The 19,137-nt window shown below is 48.1% G+C and overlaps 1 protein-coding gene across 1 annotated transcript in view; it reads left to right on the top strand.

Moving 5' to 3' along the window:
• Nucleotides 1–19,137, top strand: part of ATG13 (autophagy related 13) — a 27,442-nt gene extending 8,305 nt beyond the window's left edge. The window contains exons 3-18 of the mRNA XM_009897371.2: nt 101–181; nt 1,611–1,730; nt 3,499–3,545; nt 4,584–4,724; nt 6,065–6,105; nt 7,609–7,705; nt 8,046–8,144; nt 8,856–8,946; nt 11,066–11,164; nt 12,236–12,346; nt 14,016–14,149; nt 15,932–16,049; nt 16,752–16,829; nt 17,142–17,258; nt 17,692–17,820; nt 19,003–19,137. Coding sequence (XP_009895673.1) covers nt 101–181; nt 1,611–1,730; nt 3,499–3,545; nt 4,584–4,724; nt 6,065–6,105; nt 7,609–7,705; nt 8,046–8,144; nt 8,856–8,946; nt 11,066–11,164; nt 12,236–12,346; nt 14,016–14,149; nt 15,932–16,049; nt 16,752–16,829; nt 17,142–17,258; nt 17,692–17,820; nt 19,003–19,080 — 1,581 coding nt within the window. The 3' untranslated portion in view covers nt 19,081–19,137. The remainder of the gene's footprint in view (nt 1–100; nt 182–1,610; nt 1,731–3,498; nt 3,546–4,583; nt 4,725–6,064; nt 6,106–7,608; nt 7,706–8,045; nt 8,145–8,855; nt 8,947–11,065; nt 11,165–12,235; nt 12,347–14,015; nt 14,150–15,931; nt 16,050–16,751; nt 16,830–17,141; nt 17,259–17,691; nt 17,821–19,002) is intronic.

Genomic DNA, 19,137 nt, shown 5'->3' with positions numbered 1-19,137 from the left:
GTCAGCTGTTTTGGGAGGGTTTTTTTCACACTTGGAGTTTGTGTAGCTCCTGACTGCTGAGCTCAGCCCCTGAGTGTGTCTCTTTCCCTTTCTGTTCCAGACAGTACAAGTGATTGTCCAGGCCCGGCTCGGAGAGAAAATCTGTACCCGATCATCATCCTCCCCAACAGGCTCTGACTGGGTAAAGTCCTGGCTTTTAAAGCAGCTGCACAGCTGGTGGGGTTCATGTGTGTGTGCACACACATGTACTGAGAGCACAGTGTGGTGTTGGAGTCCAGTGCAGGCTGTTACAACAACCCACAGAATAACTGCTGCGTTCGGTTTCATTCACTGGGGCTGTGTTGGATTTTGGGGGGGGGTTATGTTGTTCACATGCAACCTGTTACTCTGGGATCTGAGGGGCTGATTAGATAAATGATATCTCTCAGCAGCTCCTGCTAGCTAAGGTGCATCTCCAAGATCTGCTGGGGGTGGGATGATGAGTTCTTCCCTGTCAGAAGTTTGCAGCTCTGCAATTCATAGATTCATAGAATGGTTTGGGTTGGGAGGGACCTTGAAGATCATCTAGTTCCAGCCCCTTTGCTATGGACAGGGACACCTTCCACTGGACCAGGTTGCTCAAAGCTCCATTTGACCTGGCCTTGAGCACCTGCAGGGAAGGGGCGTCCACGACTTCCCTGGACAACCTGTTCCAGTGCCTCAGCACCCTTACTGTGAAGAATTTCTGATATCCAGTCTGAATCTGCCCTCTTCAAGCCTCAATCCATTTGCTTTCATCCTATCACTCCAAGCCCTTGTAAAAAGTCCCTTCCTGGCTTTCTTGTAGCCCTGTTAAGGTATGGGGAGGACCCTATAAGGTCTTGCCAGAGCCTTCTCTTTTTGAGGCTAAACAGCCCCAACTCTAGTAGCCTGTTCCCACAGGGGGGGTGCTCTGATCATCTTTGTGGCCTTCTTCTGGACCCAATCCTGCAGCTGAATCTGTGCTGAGAACATAATGTATGTGTTATGCTGGGAGCACCAGACCTGGATGCAGAACTCCAGGTGGGGGGACTCAGCAGAGCAGAAAGGGAGAATCCCTTTTTTATTCAGGCCTTAGTAGTGATGGGCTTTATTAACATTGAAAGGACTGAAGATGCTTTGTGAGTGAAGATAGGACTCAAGCAGGGGAAAAGGAAGGTGATTTTTATGGCAGGATCAAGAATAAAAACCATTTGACTTAGCAGCCAAGGAAATGTTTGCAAATCTGAAAAGGCTGAGCCCATCTGGGAATGTTGTTTCATGAATATTTCAGTGGACACTGTCATAATATGTTCTACATGGCTCTGGGAGTCTGGCTGCAGAGCAGCATTGGGCAGGTTTTTCTCCAATGGAATGGAATGGAATGGAATGGAATGGAATGGAATGGAATGGAATAGAATAGAATAGAATAGAATAGAATAGAATAGAATAGAATAGAATAGAATAGAATAGACCAGGTTGCAAAAGACCTTCAAGATCCTTGAGTCCATCCTATCACCCAACACCATCTAATCAACTAAACCGTGGCACCAAGCACCCCATCCACTCTCTTCCTAAACACCTCTAATTGAAACATCTCTTTCATTCTTCAGTTCAATTTGGCAATCAAAGACATACCAGAGGTTACTCATGAAGCAAAGAAGGCCCTGGCAGGGCAGCTGCCTGCCGTTGGACGGTCTATGTGCGTGGAGATTTCTCTCAAAACCTCAGAGGTGAGAACTGAGTCAACAGAGTTGCTGTTTTTGAAACTTGGATCTTAAATGACCTATCACAGTATCACAGAATCACTAAGGTTGGAAGAGACCTCAAAGATCATCAAGTCCAACCTGTCACCACAGACCTCATGACTAGACCATGTCACCAAGTTCCACGTCCAATCCCCTCTTGAACACCTCCAGGGATGGTGACTCCACCACCGCCCTGGGCAGCACATTCCAATGGTGAATGGCTCTCTCAGTGAAGAACTTTCTCCTCACCTCCAGCCTAAACCTCCCCTGGCACAGCGTGAGACTGTGTCCCCTTGTTCTGGTGCTGGTTGCCTGGGAGAAGAGACCAAACCCTTCCTGGCTACAACCACCTTTCAGGTAGTTGTAGAGAACAATGAGGTCTCCCCTGAGCCTCCTCTTCTCCAGGCTAAACAACCCCAGCTCCCTCAGCCTCTCCTCACAGGGCTGTGCTCAAGGCCTCTCCCCAGCCTTGTTGCCCTTCTCTGGACACGTTCAAGTGTCTCGATGTCCTTCGTAAACTGAGGAGCCCAGAACTGGACACAGTACTCAAGGTGTGGCCTAACCAATGCAGAATCCAGGGGCACAATGACTTCCCTGCTCCTGCTGGCCACACTATTCCTAATGCAGGCCAGGATGCCATTGGCCCTCTTGGCCACCTGGGCACACTGCTGGCTCATGTTTAGGCAGCTGTCAATCAGTACCCCCAGGTCCCTCTCTGTTTGGGAGCTCTCCAGCCACTCTGACCCCAGCCTGCAGCTCTGCCTGGGGTTGCTGTAGCCAAAGTGCAGCACCTGGCACTTGGGATTTGTTGAATGCCATCCCATTGGACTCTGCCCATCTGTCCAGTCGGTCGAGGTCCCTCTGCAGAGCCCTTCTGCCCTCTAACTGACCAACATCTGCTCCCAACTTGGTGTCATCTGCAAATTTGCTGCTGACTGACTCAATCCCCTCATCCAGATCATCAATGAAGATGTTAAAGAGGATGAGGCCCAGCAGTGATCCCTGGCGCACGCCACTGGTGCCTGGCTGCCAGCTGGCTGTGGCACCATTCACCACCACTCTCTGGGCTGAGCCTCCAGCCAGTTCCTAACTCAGCACAGAGTGTTGCTGTCCAAGCCACGAGCTGGCAGCTTAGCCAGCAGTTTGCTGTGGGGGATGGTGTCAAAGGCCTTGCTGAAGTCCAGATAGACCACATCCACAGGCCTCCCCACATCCATCAGGTGGGTCACCTGATCATAGAAGGAGATCAGGTTGGAGAGGCAGGACCTGCCCCTTCCTAAATCCATGGTGGCTGGGCCTGAGCCCTTGGCCATCCTTCATGTGCGCAGTTACTGCCACCAGGATAATCTGCTCCATCACTTTCCCTGGCACTGAGGTCAGGCTAACCACCCACCAGAGCTCCTGCCCTCTAGGCCAAGACAATGTGAACATATCTTAATTTAGGTGTATGTTAATGAAAAGAAGTGATTGTTTTAACAGAAGCAATTCACTGCAGATCTCTGAAGCCAAACACATACATGATAGAGCAGCCAAATTTAGTTTCTTAGACTCTGAAGGGCTTAGCCATTCTGAGGAAGGTAATCCCTCAGGTGTTCAAACTGTGCAGGGAGGCTGCCAGTGCACCTTTTTCTGTTGTTGCACTACAAGAAAGTGGTAGCCAGGAGAAGCATCTTCATTTGGAGCTGGGGCCATTGCTAACCACTGATGAGATATGAAAAGGTGCAAACCTTTGTCATCTTTTTCTCTGATCCAGGGGGACTCCATGGAGCTGGAAATCTGGTGCCTGGAAATGAATGAAAAGTAAGGGCATTCTTCTCTCTTTCTTTGAGTGTGTGTGTGTGTTCTGGCTGATGAAACAGGGAAGCATGCTCATTCCAGGCTGATGAATGAGCACGTCTTGGCTGTGTGGCCTGGGACACGTAGGATCATAGAATGGTCCAGGCCAGAAGGGACTTCCAAAGGTCATCCAGTTCAACCTCCCCACAGTCAGCAGGGACATCCCCAAATTAGATCAGGCTGCCCAGGGCCTCATCAAGCCTCACCTTGACTATCTCCAGGGAAGGGGCCTCAACCACCTCCCTGGGCAACCTGTTCCAGTGTTCCACCACCCTCATAGTAAAGAACTTCTTCCTGATAGCCAATCTAAATCTGCCCTTCTCTAGTTTGAAGCCATTGCCCCTTGTCCTGTCACTGCTGGCCCTTGCAAACAGTCTCTCCCCATCCTTCCTGTAGGCCCCTTTCAGGTACTTGGAAGTCTACTATTAGGTCTCCCTGGAGCCTCCTCCTCTCCAGGCTGAACACCCCTGGCTCCCTCAGCCTGTCCTCGTAGCAGAGCTGCTCCAACCCCCTGATCATTTTCATGGCCCTCTTCTGGACCCACTCCATCAGGCCCATCTCCTTCCTATATTGAGGGGGTGTCCCCTCTTTGTCTAGTGCAGCAGTCAAACTGTTCAACACTGGTGTCAGGAAAATGAACTCATCATTTACTCCTTCCTCATTCTTCCCTTACCATGAGGATGCTTCCTCAGAGACAAGAACCCATATCCTCAGTAATGAATAGCAATTTTGTTTACTACTCACAAGCTGTTTCTGTTCAGTAGAAGGCTGCATGGCATTGTCCAGCAATTAATCCTGCAACAGGTGACACTAAACTGAAGTAGGGATTGAAGTAGGGCTCTTAACCTGGTAGCCACAGCAGGGCTTTGTTTTATCATCTTGGCAATAAAATGATAATTGTCCCAGACTCACTTTGATTAAAAACAAACTCCCCAAAGCCACAACCAGGCCATACAACTCAGCTGGCTGCAGAAGACTCATTTTTCCTTTTGTGTTTTATAGGTGTGACAAAGAAATAAAAGTTTCATACACTGTATACAACAGGCTGTCTCTACTGCTGAAGTCTTTGCTTGCTATAACCAGGGTCACTCCAGCCTACAGACTCTCAAGGAAACAAGGCCATGAATATGTAATATTGTACAGGTAAAGCAGAATATGAAATCCCCCATTTGAAGTACAAACAGCAGAGACTGCAGCTGAAAGTGTGGTAAAAAGGGATGAGTGACAGTAAATTCAAGTTGTGTGGGCTTAAATACCACTGATCAGTGCAGAAGAGAGCTTTGTGCTATGCATCACCCTCTAGTCTCCATCCAAGCTGCTGAAAGGAAAACTAAGCACAAACTGTGAAGTGGTGTTGTTTGCTTACCATGTTGAGAAGAGTGCAAAAGCTCTGCATGGTTACTTTTCCTGTCAGTATCCTCTTCAGTGCCTGGCCTATGGCTGATGTCTGTCTGTGTTGCACATAACTGCAGTGCATGCTTTTGCAGTACAGATTCAGACCCTCCTGCTATTCTGTTGTGAAGATGAGCAGCCTCAGCTCCACTTCCTGCAGTTCTTGCAGTTCTGTGTTTACACCTCAGTTACAAATGCTGAGTTCAACTCTTGTTTAGGCTGAGATCTGACTGGGCTGTGGGATCAGTATAGATTCAGACTCTCCTGCTGTTCTATTGTGAAGATGCAGCCTCAGCTCCACATCCTACAGTTCTTGCAGTTATGTATTTGTATCTCAGTAACAAATACTGAGTTCAACTCTTGTTTAGGCTGAGATCTGACTGGGCTGTGGGATCAGTATAGATTCAGACTCTCCTGCTGTTCTATTGTGAAGATGCAGCCTCAGCTCCACATCCTACAGCTCTTGCAGTTATGTATTTGTATCTCAGTAACAAATACTGAGTTCAACTCTTGTTTAGGCTGTGAGATCTGACTGGGTTGTGGGCTGTGGTTATTGCCTTCCAGTCCTTGGTGTTAGCTTTTAGAAAAGTATTTGACATGCTTGCATGGCTAATTGGATGATTCTGAGTCTCAGTTTTGCTGTCATTTGCACAGCTGAGAACTCAAAAAGAAACCCCAGCCACTGATGCCTTTTTGCCTCCCTGGCTGGTTTGACACCCACTTGAGAGCAGGTCTCTTTACAGCACAGTTCATCTTTTATGTAGTGTGATGGGTATCAGCTCCTAGACCTATCCATGAAATTTGTATCACTTCACATTTCTGCTCTGAGCTGTAAACTTGTGACAGAGGCTTAAGAAGCTTCCAAGAGGAAATTCTGATTAGACTGCTGTTTTCTCTTCCTCTTTTCACATGTCTTCTTAAGGAGCTGGTGGGTTTTCTGAGGTGGGCATTGCAACAACTTCTTTTGCTCTTTGCCTAAAGAGGAAAAGTAGGTCCACCCTCTCAACTCATAACAGTTAAGGAAATGAATAAGGGTGCTTGCAACATTTATGTCCCAAATAGACCTAATAACCTTTTTCTTTTATCTGCAGGATATATTTTGGTGAAGTGCAGCTGAGTGGCTTGGGAGAAGGTATGATCAGGCAACACACACAGACTAGAGCAGAACTGCTGTCCATACTGGGTAGCCATTGTCCCTAAATACAACAAGGAAAACTAAGTCTGGGGTTTAAGTATGCTGTTATCATCTGAACCTACCAGTGAATGCTTATGTCATAAGGTGGCAGGTATCATAGAATCACAGAGTGTTAGGGGTTGGAAGGGACCTCTAGAGATAGAATAGCATTGGTTAGGCCACACCTTGAGTCCTGTGTCCAGTTCTGGGCCCCTCAGTTAAAGAAAAACGTTGAGACTCTTGGATGTCTCCAGAGAAGGGCAACGAGGCTGGGGAGAGGCCTTGAGCACAAGCCCTGTGAGGAGAGACTGAGGGAGCTGGGGTTGTTTAGCCTGGAGAAGGAGGAGGCTCAGGGGAGACCTCATTGCTCTCTACAACTACCTGAAAGGTGGTTGTAGCCAGGAAGGGGTTGGTCTCTTCTCCCAGGCAACCAGCACCAGAACAAGGGGACACAGTCTCAAGCTTCACCAGGGGAAGTTTAGGCTTCCCAGAGAGAGTTGTTGTCATTGGAATGTGCTGCCCAGGGAGGTGGTGGAGTCCCCATCCCTGGAGGTGTTCAAGAGGAGATTGGACGTGGCACTTGGTGCCATGGTTTAGTAGTCATGAGGTCTGTGGTGACAGGTTGGACTCAATGATCTTTGAGGTCTCTTCCAACCTTGGTGATACTGTGATAGAATAGAATAGAATAGAATAGAATAGAATAGAATAGAATAGAATAGAGTAGAGTAGAGTAGAATAGAATAGAATAGAATAGAATAGAATAGAATAGAATAGAATAGAATAAACCAGGTTGGAAGAGACCTTCAAGATCACCCAGTCCAACCCCCCTGCCAGAGCAGGGTCACCTAGAGTAAGTTACACAGGAATGCATCCAGGTGGGTTTTGAATGTCTCCAGAAAAGGAGCCTCCACAACCTCTCTGGGCAGCCTGTTCCTGTCACCCTCACAGTGCAAAAGTTTCATGTGGAACCTCCTGTGCTCCAGCTTGCACCCATTGCTCCTTGTCCTATCATTGGACACTGCTGAGGACAGCCTGGCTCCATCCTCCTGACACTTGCCCTTCACATATTTATGAGGTTAACTTTAAGAGAGGTGTACTGGTGGTACTGTGACAAAAATCTGGGGTGATTGCCATTTGAACTGTAGTGACTTGGAACTGAAATAAGGAAATGGAAGTATGTTGATAAGGGGCAGGACTGGTCAAGGAGATTTGATCTATTCAGCACTTCAGAACTGTATTTTAGACCCAGATAGGAAGCAACATCAGAAGTTTTGTAGATGGAATCTACCAGCAAAGCAGCCTAGTGCTGCTGGTTTGTGAGGGGTTCTTTATGTGTCTTTAGAGTTCAGATCTCCAGGAGTAAGGAAAACACCTCTAGACAGAGGATAATGCAACCTCAGAACAGAAAAGTATGGAACACATCTCATCAGTGAAATTCATAACCCTTCCTTAACCTTCCAGGGTTCCAGACAGTCCGTGTTGGGACAGTGGGCACTCCTGTGGGCACCATCACTTTGTCTTGTGCCTACAGAATCAACCTTGCTTTCATGTCAACCAGGTGAGAACATGCAATCATGTCTGAGACTGTTTTACAGTAGTGTTTAACCCCTCATACTAAGAGCCCCTGAATCTTTCCCTTCTGCTTATCCTTTCCTGCTGAGATTCTCTTCTGTGGAGAATACTCCCTATCATGCCTCTGTCTTGCAGCAAGGAGAGTATTTGGGTAGCCCCTGAGCCACACTAGAGCTCCAAATTGTTGATGCATGCTTGGAGTTGCAGGGATGAATTGTAAAGCTCTGCTGGTCCCATTGACAGACACAAGGGTTTTCTCTGAGGGCACCATGAGCTGGGGTGAGAGAGGGAGAAAGCCAATAACACCATTGCTTGTTGCCTTGCAGGCAGTTTGAGAGGACCCCTCCTATCATGGGGATTATCATTGATCACTTTGTGGACCGCCCCTATCCCAGTTCTTCACCCATGCATCCCTGCAATTACAGGTGAGGAAATACTGAGCTGAAGTCATGGGCCATGGTGAAGGCATCAATTATGCCCAAATACAGAGCCTTTTCCACTCTGCTGACTGCATGGGGAGGGAGACTGGAGGATTAGTGTCAGCCATATTGACATGGCTGAGCATATGAGGAAGGGTGGCATTTTCCCCCTCACATGTAGAAGATTGATTGCAGCAAGCCCCAGTGTTTCCCCAAATTCCTTACAGAAGCAATAGAACACAAAGGATGTTTAGCCTTGACTGCCTTTGGGAACTTGAAAGTGAAACAGTTAACCCTGCTGCAGAACTATGTGTCCAGATATCTCCACTGGGGAAAGATCAGAGTTTATCTTTGTAGATGAGAGGTTTGTCTTCTCTAAAATGCACTTGAGGGCACTCAGATGGGGACCAGTGCTGTTCTTTGGCAATGGTTCTGTAAATACCAAAGCCAGTAGCATTAGCTGGGATCACAGAACCTGTAGTTAAAACACAGAGAGAAGTGTTGCTATGTGGGGGTGGAAGAGGAGTGCCCAGGGAAAACTAAGGTTTTCACATCTTGTTTTCCTCAGTTCTGCTGAGTAGATGAGAACCTTCATAACTCTTCTCTCAGCTTCACCCAAATACTCTCAACCTCCCTGCAGTGTTTGTCCCAGTGTGTTTACTATTTGTTCTGAAGAATATTGCCAGTTAGAAAGCTTTCCTCTTCTTGCTGCTGTAGAGCTGGTGAGGACAGCGGTGCAGTATACCCCTCAGTAGAAGATTCCCAAGAAGTGTGTACCACATCTTTTTCCACCTCTCCTCCATCTCAGGTAAGAGAAACCAGGCTTTTTTTTTTGTTTTCCCACTCTTAGATGGAGCAAGTGCTGTTTAGGACAGTGTGCCTACTCCTACATCAACCACTGTGCAAACAGGCAGCCTCCTGCTGCTAATTTAAAATGGCATGTGTGAGTTATTGATATTGTTACACTGAGTAAAACCCAGTTAGATACTGACTTCAACAAAATGCTGGGGGACCAGAAAGGCTGAATTACTACTGAGAAAGGTTAAAAGAACCTCTGGGCTGGGATGTGCTTGAAGAGGAGAGCAGTGTGCTTAGGCATTCACATACTGATACTGCAAGAGGAATTCAGGAGGTTGATGCCAGGCAGCATAAGCAGAGGTACCAGACTGACACCAAGAAAAGGAAAGTGCTTAGAGCACAGTCATGTTTTCTCCATTGCAGAATGGGGAAAAAAGCAGGAAAAAGACAAAAGCCATCTTTGCTGCACCTTCTAAAGGGAGCTGAGGCAGCAGGAGTAAGTATCGGCAAACAAATTGAGTCATAGTATTGAACTAAGGGTTTAATACTCTCTAGTTCACCTACCCGTGAAAATTTGGTTTCAGTTTGCAATGTAAAATAGATAGAGAATGGTTTCATTATGAAGATCCAACCCCAGAAACTCCATTTCCCCCTTCTTGTACTGCCCTTATAAATCTGACTCCACAAGCCTGCGTTTGGGCCAGCTCTGCAGTTGTCCTATAGCTTTAAATACTAGGAATGTCCTCCCTTGTTGTCCAGCCAAGCAGATGGCTCTACTGATCTTTAAAGACTTATCTAAATGTCTTGCTGCTGATGTGAAACATGGAATGAAGCATAACTGGAATGGTGTTCCAAAGAGAATGGAGCAGTGGAAAGGCCCATAGCAAACACTGGGGATTTAGTGTGACTGGTTTAACAGAATGTGTTCCGCTGCATGAGCAAGCTAGAAATGAGCTGCTCTTGGGAAGCATTCCCATGCCAGGTGGCTTTTGGGTGACAGGCTATCAGGGAATGTGGAGCTACTCAGAGAGCACTCAGGGTAAGTCTGATGGAATAAAGCTTTTCTCATTCTGCAATACACAGCTGAGGAGATGAGTCTGTGGCCAAGTTGTGTCCTGCCTTGTCACAAAATGGGTTAAATGCAAAATCATATCACAAGGAAATTTCCACTGGCCTGCTCCTGCCAGTGTTGCTGAGCTGTGCTAGTGTATGTAAAGGCATTGAGGTGGGCATTTTCCCAGGGGACATGAAGCTTTGCTATTGCTGAACAGAAAAGCTTTATGAAAGCAGATGAACCCTGGGGATTCACATCAAGTATGAGCCTGCACTCTTGCTCTTTCTGTGGCTCCTGGTGCTGTGCACTTGTTTGTAAAGCAACTGCCAGTCTTTGTTACCACAGTTAGAATGGTAAGGCTGTTCTGGGCAGAGTGGTCTCTCAACTAAATTAGAATGGCAAAAAAGAGTTCATTTCTTTTTCCACCTTCCTATATACAACTTAATGTGCAGGAAAATACTGGGAGCTGTGTAGTTCTGTAGGCAAATTGGACTGTTGGCTTCTGGAGCATCACCCCTGTTAACTGAGCTCTCTCTTCACATCAGTGTGTTTGAACTGCACCTTAGTCTGTGTCCCTTTTATTCTAAGCAGAGACCTGCCCAGATATGATCCCTCAGAATGCTGGCAGATTAGGGGTCTGTATGGGTGGGGAATGCTGAAATAGGTCAGTTTGCACATTCAAAGGAAAAATTACTTTTGGCCTTTTCTGCCATCCACTCAGCCTTTTCTTTGCTAACTGCCTAGAGCTCACTCCAATTAGCTGTGGGACAGAGGCTCTGGCACTTACTTTCTGTCAGCGTTCACTGGAGTCTGAAATGCTCCCTGTGTTGAGTGGTTCACTGAGGCTGGAAACCAGTCAGTTCTTCACCAAATGAATGTGCTTCTGGCAATACTGAGACTTCTGCTCTATGTATAGGTGTGGCTGCTGCAGCCAAAACCTCTTCACTAGCATTCAGTTCATCCAACTCTTCATAGTTCTTCTCTCAAGTCCTTCTCTCTCTCTCTCTTTCTCTCTCCCCCCCTCTCTCACTCTCTCTTTTCCTTGTTTCCTCTGTGTGTCTGTGTCTGTGCACAGTGTGTTTTTACTGTCACAAAGGCACATTTTCAGACCCCTCCTCCTGTGGTGACGGACACCTTGAAGGTCCCAGTGATGGGACTGGCCTTTTCACATCAAGTGAGTTGTCAATAGAACATTCAGAATACGTGACTCGTGGCCAGAGGTAGTTCTAGCAGAACAAAACAAATACAGGAAAGTATTCAAAGCTGACAATGTAGAATGTGTGTTGTGCATGGGGAAGGCTGGTGAACCCCAAATGGCCAGGCAGATCTTTGAGACAGGCTCCTTTAAATGCCTTGGCAGGTGGAGGCCTCCCAAAGACAGGAGAAGCACCCCTCAAGAACCAGAAGCTGTTGCAGGAGTTGTTAAAGACACAGTTAGTAAGGCCCAGTGCTGAGCATTTTAACAGCCAGTGCCCCTAGAACCTGCAGTCATTTGTGCTCCATGCAGCTTCACTCTGGTCTCAAGCAAATAAAGGTTCAGACCCCTGTGAAGGTTTGTCAGTGCTGGCACTGCTGGAGTAGCACACACAGAGCTCTGAAACAAAGGCTCCTCCTGAGGTCAAACAAGCTGAGACAGGAAAGCTTGCTTTCATTTGACCAGCTAGATTTCTGCCTGAGGCTTGTAGGGAGCTTCCCCTGGGTTTCATTCCTTCCAGCACATCATTCCTAAAGCAATCTCACAAGGGTTAGCTTCCCAGTTCTCTTTAGCACATTCATGGGACTCTGTACCTTTGGCTGAAGCTATTTGAGCAAGGCCTTGAAGGCCAGCTGTTTTAATGTGCTATGGGGATGGGTCCAAGCAGTTGATAATGCAGTTGCTTGTGGGGGGAAACAAGTATTAACTTTAGTAAGTTGATGATGGCATTCAGGCTTTTTCCAGTATGCAAAGCAGGCCTGCAGAGCAAAGCTTCCCTGTGAGTGGAGGTCAGTCAGACCTATGTGTGGAGGAGAGCAGTCCTGTTTTCTGGTCAAGGCCCAGACAGTACCCTGCGACAAGAACTCTGGAGAGCAATGCCCTGCGTTATTACTTCCAGTTAAAATCTATCATCCCTCTGCCAGCCTAAAACGCTGTGCCTCTGACTCTTCCTGTTGCTTCTCCAGTCCCTGATGATTATTCAGACTGTGGGGCATTCCCCTCCCCCTCTCCTCTCCCTTTGCCCTTCTTGTTTTTTCTCTTCTTTCTTAGCTTTCCAGCTCTCGTCTTTCTTATCAGCCTGCTGCCCTGGGAGTTGGATCAGCTGACATGGGGTATCCTGTACTCTTTGCTGGTGGCTTGAATGCTGCACACCCTCACCAGGTACTTGTAGAGGGTAGAACAAGCATGGCTGGTATTGCAACTGTTTGCTTCACCTGTACCTCTGAGAGAGGCCTTCAAACTGTATCAGGAACAGTGTGGCCAGCAGGAGCAGGGAGGTCATTCTCCCCCCAGTACTCAGCACTGGTTAAGCCACACCTTGAGTCCTGTGTCCAGTTCTGGGGCCCTGAGTTTAGGAAAGATGTTGACTTGCTGGAAGGTGTCCAGAGGAGGGCAACAAAGCTGGGGAGGGGTTTGGAGCACAAGCCCTAGGAGGAGAGGCTGAAGGAGCTGGGGTTGCTTAGCCTGGAGAAGAGGAGGCTCAGGGGAGACCTTATTGCTCTCTACAACTACCTGAAGGGAGGTTGTAGACAGGTGGGGGCTGGTCTCCCAGGCAGCCAGCACCAGAACAAGAGGACACAGTCTCAAGCTGTGCCAGGGGAGGTTTAGGCTGGATGTTAGGAAGAAATTCTTCATAGAGAGAGAGCTTGCCCATTGGGATGGGCTGCCCAGGGAGGTGGTGGAGGCACCATCACTGGAGGTGTTTAAGAAGAGACTGGATGAGGCACTTGGTGCCATGGTTTAGTTGATTAGATGGTGTTGGATAATAGGTTGGACTTGATGATCTCTGAGGTCTCTTCCAACCTGGTTTATTGTATTCTATTCTATTAAACTAGTGAATGCATTGGTGTCCTGAATGAAAACAATGCAAGGTGAACACAGAGAAAGCACAGCTTGCACAGGAGCTGGGAAGTGCTCCTCAGCATCCCTGACTTTACTGAGTAGGGGCCATGTGGAAAATCTACACCAAGAGAAGGGGGCACCAGACCTCTTTGCTTGCAGCAGCATGTCACCTCTTCCAAACTCAGGCTGTCTTACAGAGCTGCTGCCCCTGCAGCTGCCCAGCTGCACTGGAGCCTACACACAGGTGACACTGGCAGTCTGGAATGACAGATCTGCATCCATTCACCAGATAAATAAACAAAGCTGACAGAAGTTTATTTCTGCCTGTGATACTGCTGCTGCACCAGAGTTTTGCTGGCACAGTGATGGTAGACTAGACTGTTGCAGTAGGAAGGGACCTACAACAATCTCCTGGTCCAACTGCCTGACCACTTCAGGGGTGACCAAGTTAAAGGATATTAAGGGCATTGCCCAGCTGCCTCATAAACACCAAGAGGCTTAGGGAGTTGACCACCTCTCTCTGTACCAGTGGTTGGCCATCCTCTCAGTAAAGAAATGCTTCCTGTTGCCCAGTCTGAGCCTCCCCAGGCACACATGTCCTGTCACTGGATACTGTAGAGAAGAGATCAGCACCTCCCTCTCTACTTGCCCTCAGGAAGCTGTAAGGGAGCAATGAGGTTGTAGCAAGAGGATTTGAATTTTCACTTTTTTTAACCCCCTCCTCTCCTTGAAGCAGAGGACCAGAGCACTGCAGTGTAAAACTGGCCTGAAGTGGAGAGGAGTGGAGTAGGAAGGCAATAAAACCAGAGTTTGTATTGTGGTGATCACCTTCTACCTGACAACCCCCTCAGCCTCCTGGGGGCTGGAGCCCAGGCATGTGCCAATACTCACACAACTCAGTCCCAGTGTGGGGGAAGCTGCTCTATTTTGCACTGTGGTGCTGGCCTGATTTTGAGATCTCTAATTTGGCTGTTTCTCTTCATCTCAGTTGATTGGTCCAGGCAAAGAAGGGGGAGTTCCCCTGATTCCTAGCCAGCCAGCACATGGCACTCAGGCTGACCAAGAGAGGATGTGCACCCCACTGGATGGAGTCCACTACTCAGCAGCTACTCCTTCTAGTAGGTAGGTTGGTTTTAGATGATCTATTACCAGTGCCTAACCCATTTAGAATCCTGTTAAGATAATGTTTGTTTTACCTTTCTAACCTATTGTTTGTAGTCTACCTCCTGCCTTTCCATCTCAAGAAACAACTTAGCAGCCTTCTCTAAGCAATGATCTCACCCCTCTACTTACACCTGCTAGTCACTAGCATACTTACAACTCTGCCAACTTTACCTTTACTATCATCTTCATCTTTTTAAAGTCTCTCTGCTGGTTTTGCTGTTTGTAAAACAAGATGAAGTAAGTTCACAAGTGAAGTCTTAAATTCTCCAGGGACTTAATGTGGATTGGTACCACTAATCTCTTCACTGTTCCATTAGGAAACTTTAGGCTCAGAGTTAGTTAAAAGGAAACAATGCAACCTCAAACTGTCCTAAATCACCTAATTAAGTCGGCTAATTAGTTCCTTCTTTTCTTTGGCCACCATATTTATTTCTTGTGAAGCCTCTCTTGGGGTCACAGAGTTGTAATTCAGATACAGGCTGCCCAGAGAGGTGGTAGAGTTTCCATCTCTGGAGTCACTCAAAACCCTTCTGGGTGCCATTCTGTGCAACCTGCTGTAGTTGAACCTGCCTCCAACCCCTATCATTCTGTGAGGCATCTCAAGCAGAGATTTTGCTATGAGGAAACCAAAAATTCATAGCTGCATTAGCACTGTCCTGGATATGCTGTCTAAGAAGTCCTCTTGCCAGAAAACTCAACCTCTGTGTTTTGTGTGTGTTTTGTTTGAAAGTTCTGAATGGCTGTGGAAGGAAAATAAAGGCCACAGAAACAGCCAGTAGCCATGCAGTGAATTAATCATACTGGCAGTGGCTGTTGTGCTGTGTTAGACTGGTGCCATTATAACCTGAGTGGCAGATACAGTTCTAGCTCTGGTCCTCACCTCCTGGCAGAATAAATAGTGGTGAACAGGAACTGCTGGCAGAGTGCACAGTTTAAAGTTACAAGTCCATCTGCAAAAAGAAAACCCCCTTCTAGCTGGCAGCAACTTTTCATTCAGCTAAAGAGTTCTTGCCCAACAACAGAACTTCAACAGAAGTCTGACTGAAGTTTCCCACTCCCCCTTTGTGCTCGTGACTGAGGAGGAAGGTGTGGGACAAGGGCAGAGATTTCTGTTGTCCTTCATCCAGTGCTAGGAGTAACCCCAGAAATAGGAAGGGGTCTTGTGAAGTGTGTGATTTCCCTGCAGCATTTGTGCCAGGAGGCACTGAGTACTGCATCCAGCTCTGGAGCCCCTGTTACAGGAAGGATCTGGAGGTGCTGGAGCGTGTCCAGAGAAGGGCCATGAGGATGATCAGAGGGCTGGAGCACCTCTCCTATGGAGACAGACTGAGGGAGTTGGGGCTGTTCAGTCTGGAGAAGAGAAGGCTGCCAGGAGACCTAATTGTGGCCTTCCAGTATCTGAAGGGGGCTACAAGAAAGCTGGGGAGGGACTTTTTAGGGTGTCAGGTAATGATAGGACTAGGGGGAATGGAACAAAACTAGAAATGGGTAGGTTCAGATTGGATGTTAGGAAGAAGTTGTTCCCCAAGAGGGTGGTGAGACACTGGCACAGGTTGCCCAGGGAGGTGGTGGCAGCCTCCTCCCTGGAGGTTTTTGCAGCCAGGCTGGATGTGGCTCTGAGCAACCTGCTCTAGTGTGAGGTGTCCCTGCCCATGGCAGGGGGATTGGAACTGGCTGATCCTTGAGGTCCCTTCCAACCCTGATGTATGATTGTCTGAACAGTCTGCTCTCCTCCCCCAGCGAGGACACGGAGACCGTCTCCAACAGCAGCGAGGGGAAGTGTGGCTCCCCGCACGACCTCCTGGAGACCATCTTTGTCCGGAAGGTGGGAGCTTTTGTCAACAAACCCATCAACCAGGTAACCAGCAGTGGATCTTCTTGGAGGGCACCATAATACTCTGCTTCTCCTAGCCTTTCCTACACAGAGGAGCAAAAAGCACCCCAATGCCAGGGTAACCCTGGCAGGAGACTGAGGGTCTGCCTGCTGCGTTTCCTTACAAGGCCTTGTCTTAGGCTTGTTTCTCACAACATCCTTTTGGGACGTGACAGCCACTGAATTTGCTCCACTTTCCCAGCACCATATTTGGGAACAGGCAACTTAATACTCCACCTGAGTCTGACAATGATCTGCCACTACCACTGGCTCATAAACTGGGGAGGCTGGTAGCAAGCCTCTCATCCTTGAAGGGGTGTGCTGTAAAACCTGTTCATCACTAGTAAGCAAGCATCTAAACTCACCTGGGGCTGCTTCTGCCCACTTTCTAGGCTGCTCTTCCAGGCCTTTTGGGTGGATGAAGGAGAACTGTTTGAATCTGTAGCAGCTCATTAATCCTTGCCTCCATTACACAAGATGTATGTAAGCAATCCCACCTCAGGGTATCTATCTGCATTAGGTCAGCTGAGTACAGCCTCTCAGTTTCGTGCCTTTTAAATGAGGTCATCAGCCTCCTGCTGGTGTGATTTTTTAGGCAGCTTTTAGCAGGCCTGACAAAGAACTTTCAATATCTGTGCTGCATAAGCAGAGCATCTTAGTGACATTCTGTTTGCTGAATCTCCTCAGGTGACCATGGCCAACTTAGACATTCCTTTTGCCATGTTTGCTCCCAAGAATGTTGAGCTGGAAGACAACGACCCCATGGTAAGCCTCTTCCAGAGGTATAATATGTGCCTTCTCAGCATCCCTTCTGCAACATCCCTGCCATTCCCTGCCTTGAATGCACTTTGTGTTTTGAGCAATGAACCAGGTATTCAGATTTGTTTGGTTTCAGGAGGTTTCCTGGTTTTGAATCTTGGGCTCTCTAGACATGAAAAATAACTGTTTGCTGCCTCTGCTGTAGCACCTGTTTGTTGTCTAACCTCCTAACTAACTGCCCCCACACTGTCAAAACACACAGACAGACACAATCATAAGGTCACTGCTCACTGTCTCACTGTTTGATTTCTTGGGCAGGTTAATCCTCCTGACTCCCCAGAAACTGAATCTCCTCTGCAAGGCAGCTTACACTCAGAGGGCTCCAGTGGCAGCAGCACAGGGAACACCCATGATGACTTTGTTATGATTGACTTTGTAAGTGCCCTCATCAGTGCTCTCACCTTGCATCTCCCTGTTAGCTTCAGGTGCTGGTACCATGGCAAATGTCAGAGTAGTTTCTCTAAGGGGATGAAAAAGAGCCAGGTCTCAGAGCTCTGAACCAGAGCTTGGCAGTCCCCAGACCACAAAGACATTGATACTTGGCACCACCAGCACAAATTAAACTCTTTCAGTTCCCTACAGACACCTGGGCTTGGTGGCCAGGTGTCTCTAATGCCTAAAGAAGCCAGGTTCCAAGGGAATGTGCTCCTCCAGGAGCAGTTCTGCAGTTACTTAATCTGCATTACTGCAGCAGCAGCTGTAGTGCCAAGATGTTGACTGATAGCAGGTGGTGACTTGACCTGAGATTGGGGCAAAAGGGAAGCCAGTGTCTGTGAGCAGGAATCAGTGGCAGTGTCTTTGATTCCAGAAACCAGCCTTTTCAAAAGATGACATTCTTCCAATGGACCTGGGGACATTCTACCGTGAGTTTCAGAACCCTCCTCAGCTCAGCAGCCTCTCTATTGACATTGGAGCACAGTCCATGGCAGAGGACTTGGTATGCAACCCTTACACTTCTGGTTTTGGTAACCATAGCTATTTTATAATCCTCTTCCTATTTCCTAGTTTGAAACACAGCTGTACCTTTATAGAATTATGGAATAAGTTGGGTTGGCAGAGAGACCTTTAAAAGGGGTCCAACACCCCTAGATTGAGCAGGGACTAGATCTGGTTGGTCAGAGCTCCGTCCAGCCTGGCCTGGAGTGTTTCCAAGGATGGGGCCTCTACCACCTCTCTGGACAACCTGCACCAGTGTTTCATCACTCATTGTAAATAATGTCTTCCTCCTCTTTTGTTGAAAGCCATCACCCCTTGGCCTGTCACAACAGCCTGTCCCCATATTTCTTACAGGCCCCTTTAAATACTGAAAGGCCACAATAAGGTCTCCCCAGAGCCTTCTCTCCTCCAGGCTGAACAGCCTCAGTTCTCTCAGCCTCTCCTCACAGCAGAGAGGTCCCAGCCTTCTGATCATTTTCATGGCCCTCTAGACCCACTCCAAGAGGTCCATGTCTTTCCTGTACCTCTCAGGAGAGAGACTGCCCAAAAGGGGGGGGTCCCTCACTAATGCATTCCAGGAAATGCCAATTTGTGGGACGCCTGATCCTCTGAGCCTGGAGTCTTGAGCTTCAAGCTGAAAGCTGCTGCTGCGTGCTTGCTATGGCTGTCAGTGAACCCCCAAAGCAATCCAACCTCTGGTGTGTCACACTGAGCACCAAAGTAGGCCTGAACTTGCAGCCTGAGCAGAGGTAAAATCCTGCTGTGGTTGGTGAAGGTCATGTCTGGGTGAGTGCTGCGCTGGGCTCGCAGGCAGCGGGGAGAAGCGAATGCAAAGGGCTGCAAGTGACTGGGTGAGAGTGGTGACATGAGCAGGTTACTGTGCTACAGCTGGTGGTGGGAGTTGCACAAGGAGAGGCCCCAGTGCACCTTCTGTTCCTGCAGAGCAAACACATGCTGGGCAGAGTGCCCTTCTCAGGGTCACTTGGTGGATTCTGCCAGAGAATTCCTGGGTTTGGGCACACGGGAAAGGGAGCACAGAGCAGCGGGGGGGGTGTGTGTGTGTGTTTGTGTGTGTGTGTGTGTGCACGACTCAACATGGATTTTTGACCTTAGAGTGTGTGCTTAAAGCTTCCTCTTACCTGCTGTGAGTAAGCCCTGATCTGCACCTTTCTTTACCCTGCAGGACTCCCTACCAGAGAAGCTGGCAGTCCATGAGAAGAACGTCAAAGAGTTTGATGCCTTTGTAGAAACCTTGCAGTGAGGCCATCTCCAGGCTTGCTGCTCCAGCTCTTCCTTCTCAAGGCATCGTGGAGAACGA

The sequence above is a fragment of the Dryobates pubescens genome, chromosome 5 (assembly GCF_014839835.1).
Source record: "Dryobates pubescens isolate bDryPub1 chromosome 5, bDryPub1.pri, whole genome shotgun sequence".
Lineage (NCBI taxonomy): Eukaryota > Metazoa > Chordata > Aves > Piciformes > Picidae > Dryobates > Dryobates pubescens.
Note: the sequence above shows the minus strand (reverse complement) of the source record. Positions and strands in the feature narration are given on the sequence as shown.